This window comes from Vipera ursinii, assembly GCF_947247035.1.
Source record: "Vipera ursinii genome assembly, chromosome: 1".
Lineage (NCBI taxonomy): Eukaryota > Metazoa > Chordata > Lepidosauria > Squamata > Viperidae > Vipera > Vipera ursinii.
Genome location: NC_139512.1, coordinates 257,802,439 through 257,818,056, shown reverse-complemented (window position 1 = coordinate 257,818,056; position 15,618 = coordinate 257,802,439). Strand labels below are relative to the sequence as shown.

At 40.4% G+C, this 15,618-nt stretch overlaps 1 protein-coding gene across 1 annotated transcript in view; it reads right to left on the bottom strand.

Moving 5' to 3' along the window:
- Positions 1-15,399, bottom strand: part of SLC35F1 (solute carrier family 35 member F1) — a gene marked incomplete at its 5' end in the record, with an annotated part of 233,651 nt that extends 218,252 nt beyond the window's left edge. Inside the window, one exon of the mRNA XM_083355627.1 lies at positions 15,230-15,399. Coding sequence (XP_083211753.1) covers positions 15,230-15,399 — 170 coding nt within the window. The remainder of the gene's footprint in view (positions 1-15,229) is intronic.
- Positions 15,400-15,618: the final 219 nt, after the last annotated feature.

Below are 15,618 nucleotides of genomic sequence, written 5' to 3'. Positions count from 1 at the left end.
TCCATCATTTTTAAAATATCATCATGGTTTATCAAGCGTAACCTGAACCATAGTTCAACATATTATAAGACTGCACATTTTCACCATTAAAAGAAATCTGAAGTCTGATTAAAGGAAAGTGTCAGAGCATGCACAGTCTTCCTGCACTAGGAGATAACTCAGGAGTAAACACAGTAAACAGTGGTCTACATTAACTGGTGGTTTATCTTACACTATCTACAATATCATACACCAGGAACAATATACATACACGTGCTAATACAGCAGTCTCCAACACACAGCAATCACAGCAGGAAACAGAAGAGAGAGTACATCTGTGAAGCCTTCCCTTTTATACAAAGCTCTTAAAGGGATACAGACCCAGATGGCTCTTAAAGGGACATAGACCCTGCTAAGTCATTCCCATCATTACATCATACATCTTAATCAGTTGGTTAGTTTCTAAATCAGGGGTGTCAAACTGCCAGCCCATGGGCTGGTTTCATCATACCGAAGCCATGCCCACCCCATTGCCAGCAATGCAAAAAGAGTCATGACACGTTGCAACAAGTCACGTGATGTTGCGAGTTTGACACCCATGTTCTAAATCATTACCTTGACAGAAAGTGAGGGAAATGTGCAGAGGAAAAGCTAGTCCATCACCCTGGCAATATGAAAAGTAGGCTTTAAAAGTTTTATTCAATAGTTTTCAGAGGGAACCAACCAAATCTCCTAAGGAAAAGTGGAATTTTATTGCTAAGAAAGGTGGAGTTTCCCTTCCAATGCAAATTTTCAAGAAATTCTCAAAACATTTGGATTAAGGAATAATTTTGCAGGATCCAATCTGGGTCAGTCACCGGGACCAGAAATTTTGTCTTCTGAGCTTTCGAACTCACGCCAGAGCCCATGTTCAGGGAACTTCTCTCTAGCCAAAAGACAAGACAGTGACTGACCCAGACTGGATTCTGCAACATTACCTTGATATTTGCCTTCATTCGTAGGGAATAATTTGTCCATTTCAGTCATCAGTATATTAAACAGATAGAACTTGTGAATTATAAAATCTTAGTATTCTCCTTTGACTCAAATAGTCTTTAATCACCTCTTTTGGATGGACTTAGTACAAAACTGTAAAATCTATCTCCATGCCTACCTCCTTTTTAAACCTTGTTAATCTGGTGCCCTTTGAATCACAAAACCCCAAACCTCAATCAGAAACCCTGAAATTCAAGGCAGCAGTCAAAATCCATCTTCCTGACATCTGCCCCACCCTGATGCCTGCAGAAAAGAAAAGTTCTGTACACCAGACCATCGATCTGAACTGCCTTTCCACCTTTGCTCTGCCCTGATGAGTTATCCTCATCAGCATTCGGATGTTGATTTATAGGGTTCTTTGCTGAGCTAAGGCGAGGAACACCTCACTAAGAGCCTCAGTGTCTCTCCCCGGCCTGTGAGCAGCAGCAGCGATAAGGACAGAGGCTTCAGCCATCTCAAAGAGACAGATTCACAAAGAGCTCCTCTGATCACTTCTGGCATCTGGTCTCCCCCTCATTAGCACATTAAAGCTGCTCTGTCCATTCTCCAGAGTTCTCTATGAAGTCATTTATGTGCCTGCTCTTTCGAAGCCTCCCTGGTTCAAGAGGCACTAACTAACCCCTTTCCCTGAAGCTGGATCTGGGTAAGGGGAAGAAAATTCCTCCACATACCAGAGGTACCCAGTAAGCATACCTCTTCGGAATATCACACTAAGCAGTACACCTTCACGGGAATTGTCCCGCCAAAAGGCATATTGCAAGAGAGCTCCTGTCCTTCCCCAGATTCCCTTCCACAAATCATTAGGTGTATTTAGAAGGCAGCATTTTATTGGCGCTCTATCACTATTTTGATACTGAACTATGCATAAACATCTCTTATTTTCCAAAGACACTGAGTTAGATGGTAACGGGGTGTAAAATAAAATACAGGATAGAGAGAACTTCACTGCATTGTATCAAGGGCCGAAGAACATTTAAGTGCTGAGCATGACTCTGACAGTCAGAAGTATCTGCAAGGGAGGTCAAGTGGGGGTGGAGTGGGGGGGAAGGATAATGAAAGCCGAGCCTATCCATCATGATGCAACTCTACTCCTTTTGTACATGTGCTTGCATTGCAGTGGCACAATGCTGTTTCATTATGTTGACAAAAAGATCGGAAACTGAAGGTGCCTCTGAGGATAATATCCTTCCACTTGAAAGCCTCATTAACACCATTTACATATTGTTCTTTTGCCTTTTCTCTCCACTTTAGGAAGTCACCTCACTTCATCTCTAGCACATATGGAAAAAGATTCCCCTCCACTCCCATCTCCCAATTCAATGTTCCATATTGAATTGTGACAAAAGCTGGGCACAATCCCACAATGACTCTCTGGAAGCCCGCTAGCAACCTTTGTGATTTAAATGTGCATGCACTGCCTTGTGAGACTTTCTTTCTCTTCCTTTTTTTCAGAGCAAATGGCACAGAAGGGCTTTTTAAAAAAATCCTGTAGCCACCAGTTATAATTGCATAAATGACTTCAGGCCATTGTCACATATTTTTCAAAACTCAAGAGAATTTAGCCTTTTTTGCTTCCAGGTCGATCTGAAACAACAACAACAAAAAAAATCTCTCCTGATTTATATAGTTTTCCATGCTGGGAGGGCAGAGTACATTTCTTTTAAGAAGAAAAAAATGAAGAAAAATCTTTGATTAGATGGAAGCTTCAGATAATCCAAATATTGATAATCTGGGACCTTGTACATATTACTAGAGAACAACTTCTATCACTAGTCTTTTTGACTGGGGCTTTTGGAAACATCAGGCATCACCTAATGAATAATTGTTGTTTCCTTCAGCCCAAACTCCTGTGTCCTGAAGCATCCAATTAAATACCTACAGGGAATGTGAAAATGTACATGTCTCCTGATATTATCATAGGGCTACATTGAACAAAGAACCATCCAGCAAACAATCCTAACAGCTGTTCGCATGAAGTTCGGATGTGACTACAATCCCAGGGGGAAAAATGGAGAAGGAAATTGCTCTGTAGAAACAAACACTGTACAATATTTACATAAGGGACTGAGCTTGTCGATCAGAAGGTCGGCACTTTGGCGGGTCAAATCCCGAGTAACAGAGTGGGTGCCTGTTGCTCGTCCCAGCTTCTGCTAACCTAGCAGTTCGAAAGCATGTAAAAAATGCAAGTAGAAAAATAGGGACCACTACGGTGGGAAGGTAACAGCATTCCGTGCGCCTTTGGCGTCTAGTCATGCCAACCACATGACCACAGAGACATCCCTGGACAAGCGCTGGCTCTTCGGCTTTGAAACCGAGATGAGCACCGGCCCCAAGAGTTGGAAACGACTAGCACGCATGTGCGGGGGAACCTTTACCTTTTTACTAATATTTACATGACAACCACCATCACCTTACTTCAAAAAGTTTGCTTGAGAGTGCAGTCCTATTTTCAATGCAAAACGGATGGCAGCTTCTATCGCTGTCATTAATGCTGAATAGTTGTTCCTACTCTTTTGCCATGTAAGAAATTAGGGTGATTTCCAAACTATGTTTTCCTCACTTGTGGCTTTCCCTTTGCTTTTCGCACGGTCCCATTTTTTATAAGTTGCTGGGTTTTTAGCTTCTTTTAAAATGCCAATCATTTAATCAGCATTGTGTATATAATGAATTAATATTCTGATACACCTCATCTGATGTGGACCAATGGGCAATGATAAAGCTGATGCTTTATTGCTCTCTCTCATCACTACCCTGTTGGAAGGAAGAGCCTTGGGTCCTTATATGTGGCTGAACTATAATAGACCACTGACAGCGATGACTGGGATCACTGGAGATTCTGATTTAGTGACATCTCGAAGAGCACAGATTGTGCAGCTCGGCTCTGGTGAAATTTACAGATATGACTACTATGCAGTGTAAAACCAGAAGAGGAAGAGCAATATCTGAAGAAATAAAGGAAAGGAATAGAACAATTTCTCAAACTGGTCAGCTCCAGATTTGTGAGATCACAATTTCTGGTATCTTAAGGTAATTTCCTCAGAAAGAGAAAATGTCCATTTCAAATTGCAAGCTTGCCCCCCACCCTCAGTAGGGTGTGAAAAAAGAAACAGAGTTTTAATTGAGGAAACAAACCTCACCATGAGCTATACATCAGCCAGATGGAAAGGAGACAACACAGGAGTTCTCAGGCTTTGTGGTGCTATGACTCCCTAAAACAATAAATGAATTTGTGTGGCCTTTCCCGCCCATTAATAAAATTGTCAGACTGCTCTGATAAGATCCAGCTATATATGTGCAAGCTAGGTTTGTGCAGACAGAGCTAGATAACTCTAAGAATTCTCTCTCAACCCATTTTTTCAGTGACCTTTGACTCAGAGCAGCGTCTGTTGCAGTTGGGGTCTAGGCCAACTCGCCACGGCCATCTCACCCCCGCCATCCTGCCATGGCCAAGCCGGCACAGCCATCTTGTTGTGGCCATTTTGTCATGGGACAATTTGCTGCAGGACAGTTGTCAACGCAATATAAATGTTATCCGCCACAGTTTCTTTGACATTGTTTCCATTTTTGTCAATAGAAATAATAGCAAAATGTTAACAGTGGAGGATAACATATATCACATTGAGTTATCCTGCAGCGTTGTCCTGCAGCAAGATGGCCACGGCGGGTTGTTCACAGCAAAATGGCTGTGGAGAGTTGTCCCATTCTGTGTTACAGCACCCTCAACCCAGTCTTGAGTGCCCTTGAAGATCAAAAGAGAGCCCCCATGCCCCAGCAGCTCAGCAAAGACCACTCAAGTTCAGGAAGAGGAGGATTTAATGTCATCCCAGCTTTCAGCAATCATAATCATGGCCCCAAAATTGAGAATCTATGGATTATCATAAGGAATCTTTTCTACAATGTCTTTTCTAGACATTGCTCTTTTCACAAAGTAGCATGTTAGTAAAAGGTTGGTAACTGGTGATCCTTATTCATTTAAGTCCAGCAGATGCTAATAGGAATGAAGGGGAAAAAATTCTGAGAAAGAAGAAATCAATATATTCAAGGGCAGGGTGGGAGATGTCATTTCCAGATGTGTACAGTTTCATGTAAACAGCGATAAGTACAGTAGAAATGGAACATGTACACATTCACACAGAGGAATATATAGCATTTATTCAGCTAAAGTTCTATATATTGACTGAAAAGCCCCAAACAATCATAATTTAAAGACTGTTTCTTTTATCATGCAAACACATAAAAATAGGGATTCTGACGTGTGTCAGATTTTTGCTTTTTTGGGCTATGAACCATTAGACCGGTTCTCTCCCAAAACCAGCATTTACTTCCAATTTTTTGCACAAATACCCCAGAGTAAACAGTGGGTTTGCTTAATGACTATAGCATTGCTTTACTGTATGACTGCAGTGTTCATTTTATGACCACTGCAAAAGAGGTTGTAAAATTGGATTAGTCACATGGGTGACCTGCTTTACCACTGTCACATCTCACAAACATTACTGGCAGGCTTCATGACAGTCAAAAGTCAAGGACTACCTGTGTTACAAATGCACTTGCACTCATGTTTTTAAGAGAAATAAGATTCTGCTGTTTAAGATACACTACTAAAGATGTTTGCATTCTCCTGAAGTCTTATCTGCTACATTCTTGTAAATTCTATACTACAAGAAAAGAAAGGAAGGAGATGAAAACGATCTACCTATATCTAAATTAAGCCTGCTCAATTTATTTCCTCAAGATTATCAGAGTTCCCTTTAACTACCTACTGTGATTGTCAAGTTTATGGCAGCCATCAATGAGCTTCCCTATGTAGCTAACAAATCACAACCTGTTCACTGCATGCAAATCTGGAATAACCCTGTAAGAGGTTTAAGGACAGAAAGAAATAAAAAATCCAATTAAAACCATTTTAAAGGGAAATTTGGCAGTATTAAGGAAAGAGTTAAGTTGCACTATTAAAATTAAGTTATATTAAAAGTACTTAACCAAGCCACTTTCAGTGCAGGTGCAGAACACCCCAAATTTAATAAATAATAAATTTAATAAATAAGTAAAATAAACAGACAACAACAAAACTAACCTTACTTCCCAAACCAAACCAAATGCCTCTCCACTTTCTAAATTAAGAAAGGTTGCTCACACTAGGAATGGGGAAAGTGTCATGAAAGTTATAAATGAAAGGATGTGTGGGTGACTTTCAATTTCTACAACTGAAAACTGGGCTAAACATAGTCTCATGAGCCCATTTTCTCCAATTCTATATTCAGCTTCCTATGTATTTTGCAGCTGACTCTAGTTAGAGCCCAAAATATGGTCATCCCTATATTTATATACTTAGTTGTCACCACCAGATATCTCTTGAAAAAGTTCTTATTTTGCTTGGAGTCCAAATCTTAGACCATGATGTGCAATAATTTATACACCTCTGAATTTTATTAATGTTGCACAGAACAATCATAGTTCAAACACAGTTTTTGATGAGAGAGAAAGAGAAGGGGAAGCAATGTGATATAAAAGAGGCTTCAAATTCATACTTTTCCCAGTGCTCTAAAATTAAAGAGCTCTTTGTTCCCTCTTCACACAAAATCACATCAGAAGATCATTCTTTTATTTTGCACAATAAAGCTCAAGTGTTCAAGGTTAGGAGCATTTGTTCTGCAGGACTTGAAAAGGCAAACCCATCTGATCCTCCAGTTTCTTTTAATTAACAGAAGAAATGCCATACAGATGGCTGTCTGCCTTACTAACTGATTGAGTTTGCTAACTGGGATACCGTAGGGTTACAAATTTAGTTCCTTTTTAAAAAAGCAATAAATAAATTGTAATTAAAATTATTTTTTGCAAAATACTGTGTTTACATTTTTAAATAACAGGTGTAGAAATATGGATATCATATTTCTGGCAAGCACCCTAAATATCTATGTTTGGTCATATTGGGATTCTAAAATGATTTCAATGGAGAGTCACTCCAGGTCATCAAATCACTTCTGTTGGCATTCAGTCTAAATTAAAATAAATCTTTCTCTATAATTTCAGTAATTCCATATAACTCTAGACATATTTTCTGACTTAGAAATAATTAGCATTAGTAAGACTGCTGTGGCAATTAATTTGTGAAGAACCAGCAACTACCATGAAAAAACAATGTCGTGAAGCATCCATGATTTGCTTCAAAATTCTCGTTTTCATTTTAATTCTATTTTTTTTCTTGCTGGCTTTTTTTTTCTCACAGGTACAAGGTCTACTTTTTTGGATCAACGGTACATTGACCCATCAGTTGCAAGACAAATTGATCAACTGACTGGTCACCTGAGCCTGATGCTGTGAATTGAAAAAAAGTTATTTTTTTTAAAAAAAATCTTATTTTAATTGTAATAATAATCCTAATTCTAATCATAGTGAGTAAGGCTGTCTTGTTCTCATGGCTTCTCCAAACACATTCAATGGAAGAGACTTAATGAGACTCAGCTAATTTAATTTGCAGCTTTTATTTTTAGCTTTTTGGTATAAATTATTACTAAGTTTTATTTTCTCGAAGAAAACTATACTCTGGAATACCTTATACCCTGATTGATGGATCCTTGACCTCACCAACATTTCAGAGGTCTTAGAAGATTCAGATGGACATGGGTGCGTTTGTATGTCTGTATGTACTGTATATAAAGTTAGCGTAGGGTTCAGGGCATTGAAGGGAAGCGTTCGATTAAAGTAATTTCAATTATGGTTTTAAATGATGGATTTTTTAAAAAAGAAAACATAGTGCTAAATTTAGATGTCAAGAATCAGTATCTGCAATTCAGCCAAATTGGTATCCTGAGTTTTAAACATTCAGAATTTTAGGGATAAAACTGGATTTCTCTGGATACCTCCTCACAAGCCATAAGGCAGAGGTCTCCCAACTTGGCATCTTTAAGAATTATGGAATTCGACTCTCAGAATTCCTCAGCCATTCAAATTCTGAAAATTTGAAATCCACAAGCCTTAAAGTTACTAACTTTGGAGACCCCTGCTGTGAGGTTTTGCTTAGCAAAGTTGAGGTGGAAGGTATAAACTAGATTTAAATAGTCAACTGGTACAGAACAAGTTCACTTTAATTAGCAGGGCTCAGTACTATTCTTCCTGTTTTTGCTTCTGGAATGTTGACATATATTGGAAAGCTGATTGCTAGGAATTGAGAACATCTAGCAACACATATATTGCAATCGAGAATTCTGGAAAAATTTGATATTAGAAATATCTATTTTTTTTATTTTTAATTCCATTTATATCCCGCCCTTCTCCGAAGACTCAGGGCGACTTACAAGCTTAGCAGTATATCTATTTGTTGAGGTACAGTCTGCATTTTATAAAGTGCTGAAAACTGGAAAACAAAATAAGATTTGAAAGGATGAATAATATCAGTTATGTTCAGCTTAGTGACTCTTCAGCACCCTATTAAACAGTTTTGGAGAAAATCTATGTATGTATGTATGTATGTATTTAATATCCCACCTTATTTTTTTTATAAATAAGTCAAGGCCACAAACATATCCAATGCCTCCCTCCTCCTATTTTCCCCACAACAACAATTCTGTGAAGTCAGTTGGGTTGAGAGAAAGTGAATGGCCCAAAGTCATCCAGTGGTTTTCCTAGCTAAGGCGGGACTTAAACTCATGGTCTCCTGCTTTCTGGTGTCTTAACCATGTACTGTATCAATTTTAGGATAAATAATTCAAAGCCATTTTTAATTTTGGAAAAAAATATGCTTCCTAAAAAAATTGGTATTATTTATCTCTTATCTTATTGGCTTTCCACACTGTTACTTGTAGCAAAGCAGAGTAGACTGACACTTAACATTTCTAATCTAGTTATTAGACTGCTATCTGACCCCTTCTAATAGTATTGCTAGGCTCAAATCTGCCTCACTCTAATGCCTTCCAGAAGTGTAAGACTTCCTCTCCCATAACTCAACACATCTGGAGGCCATCGGGTTGAGATAGCTGTTAAGTCTGAGTAGCTAGGAGACAGCACATAGAAATATTACAAGTGGAATCTGGTGCAGAATTTTATGGGGTGCAGTTTTCCTGTACGCTGTTCAGATTGGTCATGCTCTCTTCCATTGTATCCTATACTCTTTCAATCTACAGCATCTAGATAGTAATTTTAATTTAATTTAATTTAATAATATTTCTATACCGCCCTTCTCCCTGAGGACTCAGGGCGGTTCACAGGGCAGAATAAAATACTAAATACAAACATTAAAAAGAGATTAAATGATTGCCCAAGTTAAAACAATTGGAATACAATTCTAAAACCCCAAGATAAAATTAAGACACCAAAAATAAAAAACCCCACCAATCCCCATCAGGCTAGGCCGGCTTGTACAAACAGAAACGTCTTGAGATCGCGACGAAAGGAGCGAAGATCGGGCGCCATCCGGAGCTCTACCGGTAGGTGATTCCACAGCTCCGGAGCGCCCACAGAGAAGGATCTCCCCCTGGGGGCCACCAATCGACATTCTCTGATCGGTGGCACCCTGAGGAGGCCCTCTCTGTGGGAACGCACAGGGCGCAGGGAGCTTGATGCCGGCAGCAGATGTTCCCTAAGGTACTCCGGCCCCATGCCATGGAGGGCTTTGAACACCATTACCAGTACCTTGAATCTCACCCGGAAGACAACTGGCAACCAATGCAGTTCACGGAGCAGAGGTGTAACGTGGGAGTATCGGGAGACTCCCAACACAACTCTCGCGGCTGCATTCTGTACCAGTTGGAGCTTCCGGGTGGTCCTCAAGGGCAGCCCCATGTAGTATTCAATAGACAGGGAACCCTCTTTATCCTTACCTTTTCTTTTTTAGATCTATCTCTTCACAGAATAACGTGCAAATTGACAAACTAGTACCATGAAGTCTTTAGATTTATTTGTTTATTTTTCTCATTTTTGTACCACCTTTCTCCCTCATGAGGGACTGTGGGAGGTGTACAATAAAATGTTAAATAGAAAACAGTACATATAAAAGTTAAAAAATTTAAGAGGAGGCAAGAGATTAAAATTAGTTAAAAGTCAAAGGGAGGGCTTTGGGGGCTTTAACCAGCCCCACAACTGTGTGCTCCCCTGCAGAAAATTCTGTGTTGTTGTTGTTAGTTGCAAAGTCATGTCCGACCTATCGCAACCCCATGGACAATGTTCCTCCAGACCTTCCTGTCCTCTACCATCTTCTGGAGTCCATTTAGGCTCACGCCTACTGCTTCAGTGACTCCATCCAACCACCTCATTCTCTGTCGTCCCCTTCTTCTCTTACCCTCAGCCTTTCCCAGCATTAGGCTCTTCTCCAGTGAGTCCTTCCTTCTCATTAGGTGGCCAAAGTATTTGAGTTTCAACTTCAGGATCTGACCTTCTAAAGAGCAGTCAGGGTTAATCTCCTATAGGACTGACCGGTTTGATCGCCTTGCAGTCCAAGCGACTCGCAGGAGTCTTCTCCAGCACCATAGTTCAAAGGCCTCAATTCTTTGGCACTCAGCCTTTCTTATGTAGGGCAGGGCAATGGCAGATAAGGCTCTCTTTCTAATTCCCACCAGTTGGAATTCTTTAGCCTGACTGGGTGGGGCAGGCTGATGGAATGGAATGAAGAAGGTTTCATAGATAGCCTGGCCCAATATCATGTAGGGCTTTACACTGTAGGTCACAACCATTGCAATCACCTGCTTTACAGCTGTGACAACCAACAACCATAACTGCCCAGCTCATTTAGTCCAGTAAAAAGTCTAGGTTGGCATTTATTTTAAAGGATCTATCAATTACTATAACGGTTAAGCAATAAAAAGGAAATTTATTCCAGGCAAAAGAAAGAATACTAGAGTGGTATTTGAAGCAAGGGCAAGAAAGAATGAATATATTAATTCCCTTTAAAGCTCTCTGGAGCCAGAACCTTGAATAAAATTTTCAGTCAGATGTATATTCAATCAATAATGACTGTGTTAGTTTAAGATTTTATTTGCTTCCAGCAGTCTCTATCTATAACCAATAGGGCTCTCTCTCTCTCTCTCTCTCTCTCTCTCTCTCTCTCTCTCTCTCTCTCTCTCTCTCTCTCTCTCTCTCTCTCTCTATATATATATATATATATATATATATATATATATATATATATATATATATATAAACTATATAAATAGTTAACATTTGACACACACACACACACACACACACACACATATATATATATATATGTGTGTGTGTGTGTGTGTGTGTGTGTGTGTGTACATACACACACATACACACACACACAGTTTCTTTATATCTTCCTAAAACTTCATAGCATAAATGCCTACATAATATCAGCACAAATTTGAGGAAATGCTTGGGAAATTAAATTGCACTTCTTTATTCAGTCATTTTCAAACTAGGAGTGAGGCTTAATTAAGACTCTACACTGAAATATCTCTTCACTCAACGAGAAGATTTCAAATATCAATTTTAAAAAAACTTTTAAGAGTTAGTATTCCTATATTATTTTAAAATGTTGCATTCACAGGCATTCCTCAATCACAAGGTAGGTAACATGATGACTGTATATTTTTAAATTTATTCATCACATTTCTATAGCACCCATCTCGCTTAAATGGCTCTGGGCCATTTTATTAAATTAAAACATGTCACAAAATATAAAAGCATAACCAAGAATAAAGTTAAAAGACAGAATTAAAAGATAGGTCAATGGTACTAAAAGTTAAAATGCTAAAAAGGGTAGAGAGAACATCTTTGTGACACCAACTAATTACATTTCCCATCATTCGCTTTCTAATTCTCTAACTGTAATAGGTTGCAGTAGTCCAAGACATCTAAATGGCAGCATGTACCTATTCATACAATATTCCTACCCTCTTATCCTCCACTCTTATTTACCATAACTATTGTTAGCCATGACATCTAAATAATGCGACTTACAATTATCTCTAGCAATACCTCACTGGAATTGAAGGTGTATTTCAGAGTTTGAGTTTTAATTTTGCTCTGGAGATAAGCAGTGGTTAATACTAACTTTACGGCTGGTCACCATGAGAGTGAAATGACTGCTAATGTAATGGATCAGCCCATGTGAGGAACAGAAAGTAATCCATAAGCTAGCCATATGTCCATCAGGAAAAATTATTATTTGACTATGATAGATGGATTGCATCAGAATATCTCCATTCACACAGAGTTAAGCAGCATGCCTTTAAGTCAGAATAAATTATCTTCTATACAGAGTTCAGTTCATATTACCTTTTCAGAAATCATACAAAAACTGATGCTCATAAAGATTTCTTGTTAGTAGTAAAACTCAGAGGCACTCTAATTTTGGAATGCAGTGTGTACAATAACACTTTTCTTTAGATATGAAAAGAGTACAGCTACTACCAGTATGTGGCTGATGTGCCCTGCACACTGAATTGAAAGCCAGGTAAACAAACATAATTCTTCGTACATGCTATCTCCAAACGCTTGATGACATAGCTCATTCAACAGGCTAACGTAGGCAGGAGTCTTCACACTTGGCCATTTTATGACTTGTGGACTTCAACTCCCAGAATTCCTTAGCCCGCATGCCTGGCTGAGGAATTCTGGGAGTTGAAGTCCACAAGTCATAAAAGGGCCAAGTTTGAAGACCCCTGAGCTAAGGCAACAACTTGGTCAAGGCAACATGCAGAATCACACTCAACCTCCAATCCAAACCTTTTATAGGTTTGCCTAACAGTTTTTTTTCAACCCTAGTCAGCATTTGTGGAACTGAACCCTGATAGTGCTCCAAAGGAATGGACTACAACAGCACCATCTCACACAACTGGCCTTACTGATTAGGGCTGGCATCTCCCAGTATGACACTAAATATAAATGCTGCAGAAACAGAATCCTACATTCCTAAACAGCAAAATGTCCACAGATTCAACAAGACTAAATAAGCTACTTCATAGCAGTCTTAGCACAAAGCACATCTGCCTTCTACAGAATAGCACTGCACATATTGGTAGACTGAAGTTTTAAAACCTGGTGCTTTTCTCCCATCCTTTTCAGTTAAAAGACTTTGAGCCATTGTTTTTCCCAGCCTTAAAGTCAGAAACATGTGTTCACATAAAATCCTGTCTAGTCTGACAATCAATGACTCCCAGCTCATCAGTTTTAGCCCTTACCAACTGGGATTTAGGAGAATCAGCATCCAACAACAGCTGTAGGGTCACAAGTTGCCCATTTCTGACACAACAGAAGGTATTCACTTTCCCATCAAATAGGGATACAAGGCCCATATGCTCATCTTTCATGGAATTATAGCCACCTAAAGCCAACTGCACAGTTTTGTCCTACTGCCATATGGAAATTATAAGAAAACTAAACTGTACATCTTATTGGTTAAATAATGAATAAATTACTCAATACTGCTCCCAAGTGTTTCAGCCCATCCACTTTGACATACTCAGCTCAGCCCCCCCCCCCCCGCAAAAAAAAAAGTTAGGTGCAGCTCATGGCCATCAAAAGGTTGCCTCTCTCAATCTAGCATCAATGAATTCACAAGAAAGTCTGCCTGTCACATATCTCATTAAGGAGATTATGGAAGATAATCTGTTCATTTTTCATCGGACATAGAACAAATAAACTGAGGATTTACCATTTGAAAGAGATTACAGTTTTAAAATCAATTGATCTTGAAACAGAGATTCTTTTGTAAATTTATGCAATTCCTTTCCTATATTTTCCCCTTATTATAGGCTGCCTGCCAAGGCAATCATAGCTTTGCCTCACCAACATGTTCTCTCGCTTTGTATGTTATAAATTCAGATCATTCCGACAATGAGAATTTTCCTCTATCAAGAACAGGCAGACTTGAACTAATCCGAGTCCTATGAAACAGTTGGGAAGCAAAAAGCTTCATTTGTTTGGAATACTAAAAATAACCACAATGTAGACCATTGCAAATAAAATTAATCAACTTGGAGGGGTTTCCAAATCCTCCCCTCTTCAATAAGTTCCTTGGAGATTTTCCCACTGATACTTGAAATGGCACTGCACAATCATTTCTCACTGCTGATGATTTTCACAGGGGGAAAAAAAACGGAAATGAAGCTATATTATTCCAGAACCACAGCATAAGCTGCAGGAAAGATTCCTGGTACTGTACAAAGGGCTGTTTAAAAAGATCTTTTTCTTAAGAGATTAAGATTCCTGACCAACTCACAAATGCTATATATTTCCCCAACCGAATGGGCTGTTTCCTAACTGCCAGGATCAGAAGACACTTCAGTTGTAAATAAAGAAACTTTGCCTTCATCCCTATACAAGGAAAGGAACTCCACAAGAGTTAGCCTTTCCAGTTTGGCATTCCTGCCCTGCTCCAGGATATCTGGATCAACAGGGTCAAGTTTCCCCTGCACTTTGCCAGATGCACAAAAAAAAGCAGGGACCAAAGCTAGTTTTTTTCCAAAAACATCTACCACAATGAAAAAATGCTTGGAGCCCTTCCATTCTGTAAGCTGAGCTTGAGGAGGACAGAAAGAAGGAAATGGCAAGATATTGGTTTTGTTGCCATCCCTCCTGTATTTTCTTCTGGTGAGGATGTGTTTCTGGGTTGTGATCAGTATTTTAGTGCTGCTTCCAAAAAAATCAGGCTTCCATTTTGCCCCTTTCCCAGCCACTAGCTAGTCCCACGAGATTCTCAGAAGACTCTCTCCTTACAAGCTACCCTCCATCATGACAGATGCTCTTTAATCAAAGCCATTGTATTGAAGAAAATGGATGACCCTTTCTGACACGCCATCCCTGCTCACAGAAACTCTAAACAAAAGCACCCAGGCTGAGACTTCTTCGGTGGGAACTCCACTCGATGTAGTGGTGCCCAGAGGACCTTTTCTACTGGGACTTGCATTCGAGACTGGGCTAGGATTTATTGTGTTGCGATCCGTTTCCATTCAGGCCAGGGCCGACCCAGCTACTCGGAACATGTGCAGAGTACCCTTCTCTCACAATGCTCGAGTCTGCCCCACCCACCCAATGTAGGAAGCCGCGGGGAGCCCGAACCAGCGTTTTCACCGATGATTAAAACACACAGAGAGAGACACACAGACACACACAGACACACAGACACACACACAAGGATTCTGGATCTGCCCCCCCCCCCTTCTGCCGCTCTTGCTTCCCTTCCAAGTAAGGCGACCCTGCGGAGAGGGCCATTCTGGCCGGGATGTGTGCGGTGCTTTCCAAGCCAGCTCACCTGTTAAACACTTTACGGATCTTCTGGCGCACACTGAAGGAAGGCGGGGCGGAGATGCAGCTCCGGCCGCCGCCGCCGCCGCCGCTGCCCTCGGGAGGCAGATTCTCAATGGTCGCCACGACATGGTTGGGCTGCTGTTGCTGCTGCTGCTGCTGATCCGGAGAGATCATCGCGCTGGGGCTGGCGATCAGAAGAGAGCAGCAGGGCGCATCGTGCGCCGCCCGGCCGCCGAGGCGAGAATCCCGCGGAGGATCCAGAGAAAGCGCCCGCGGGGGCGGCTGCGGGGGCTCGCGCGCTTCTCTTTGGGGCTCCAGCTCCAGCCGCTGCCGCACGCCTCAGGGCTGCTCGGCCATGGAGTGAATGAAGGGTGGTGGGTTTTCGTTGTATTT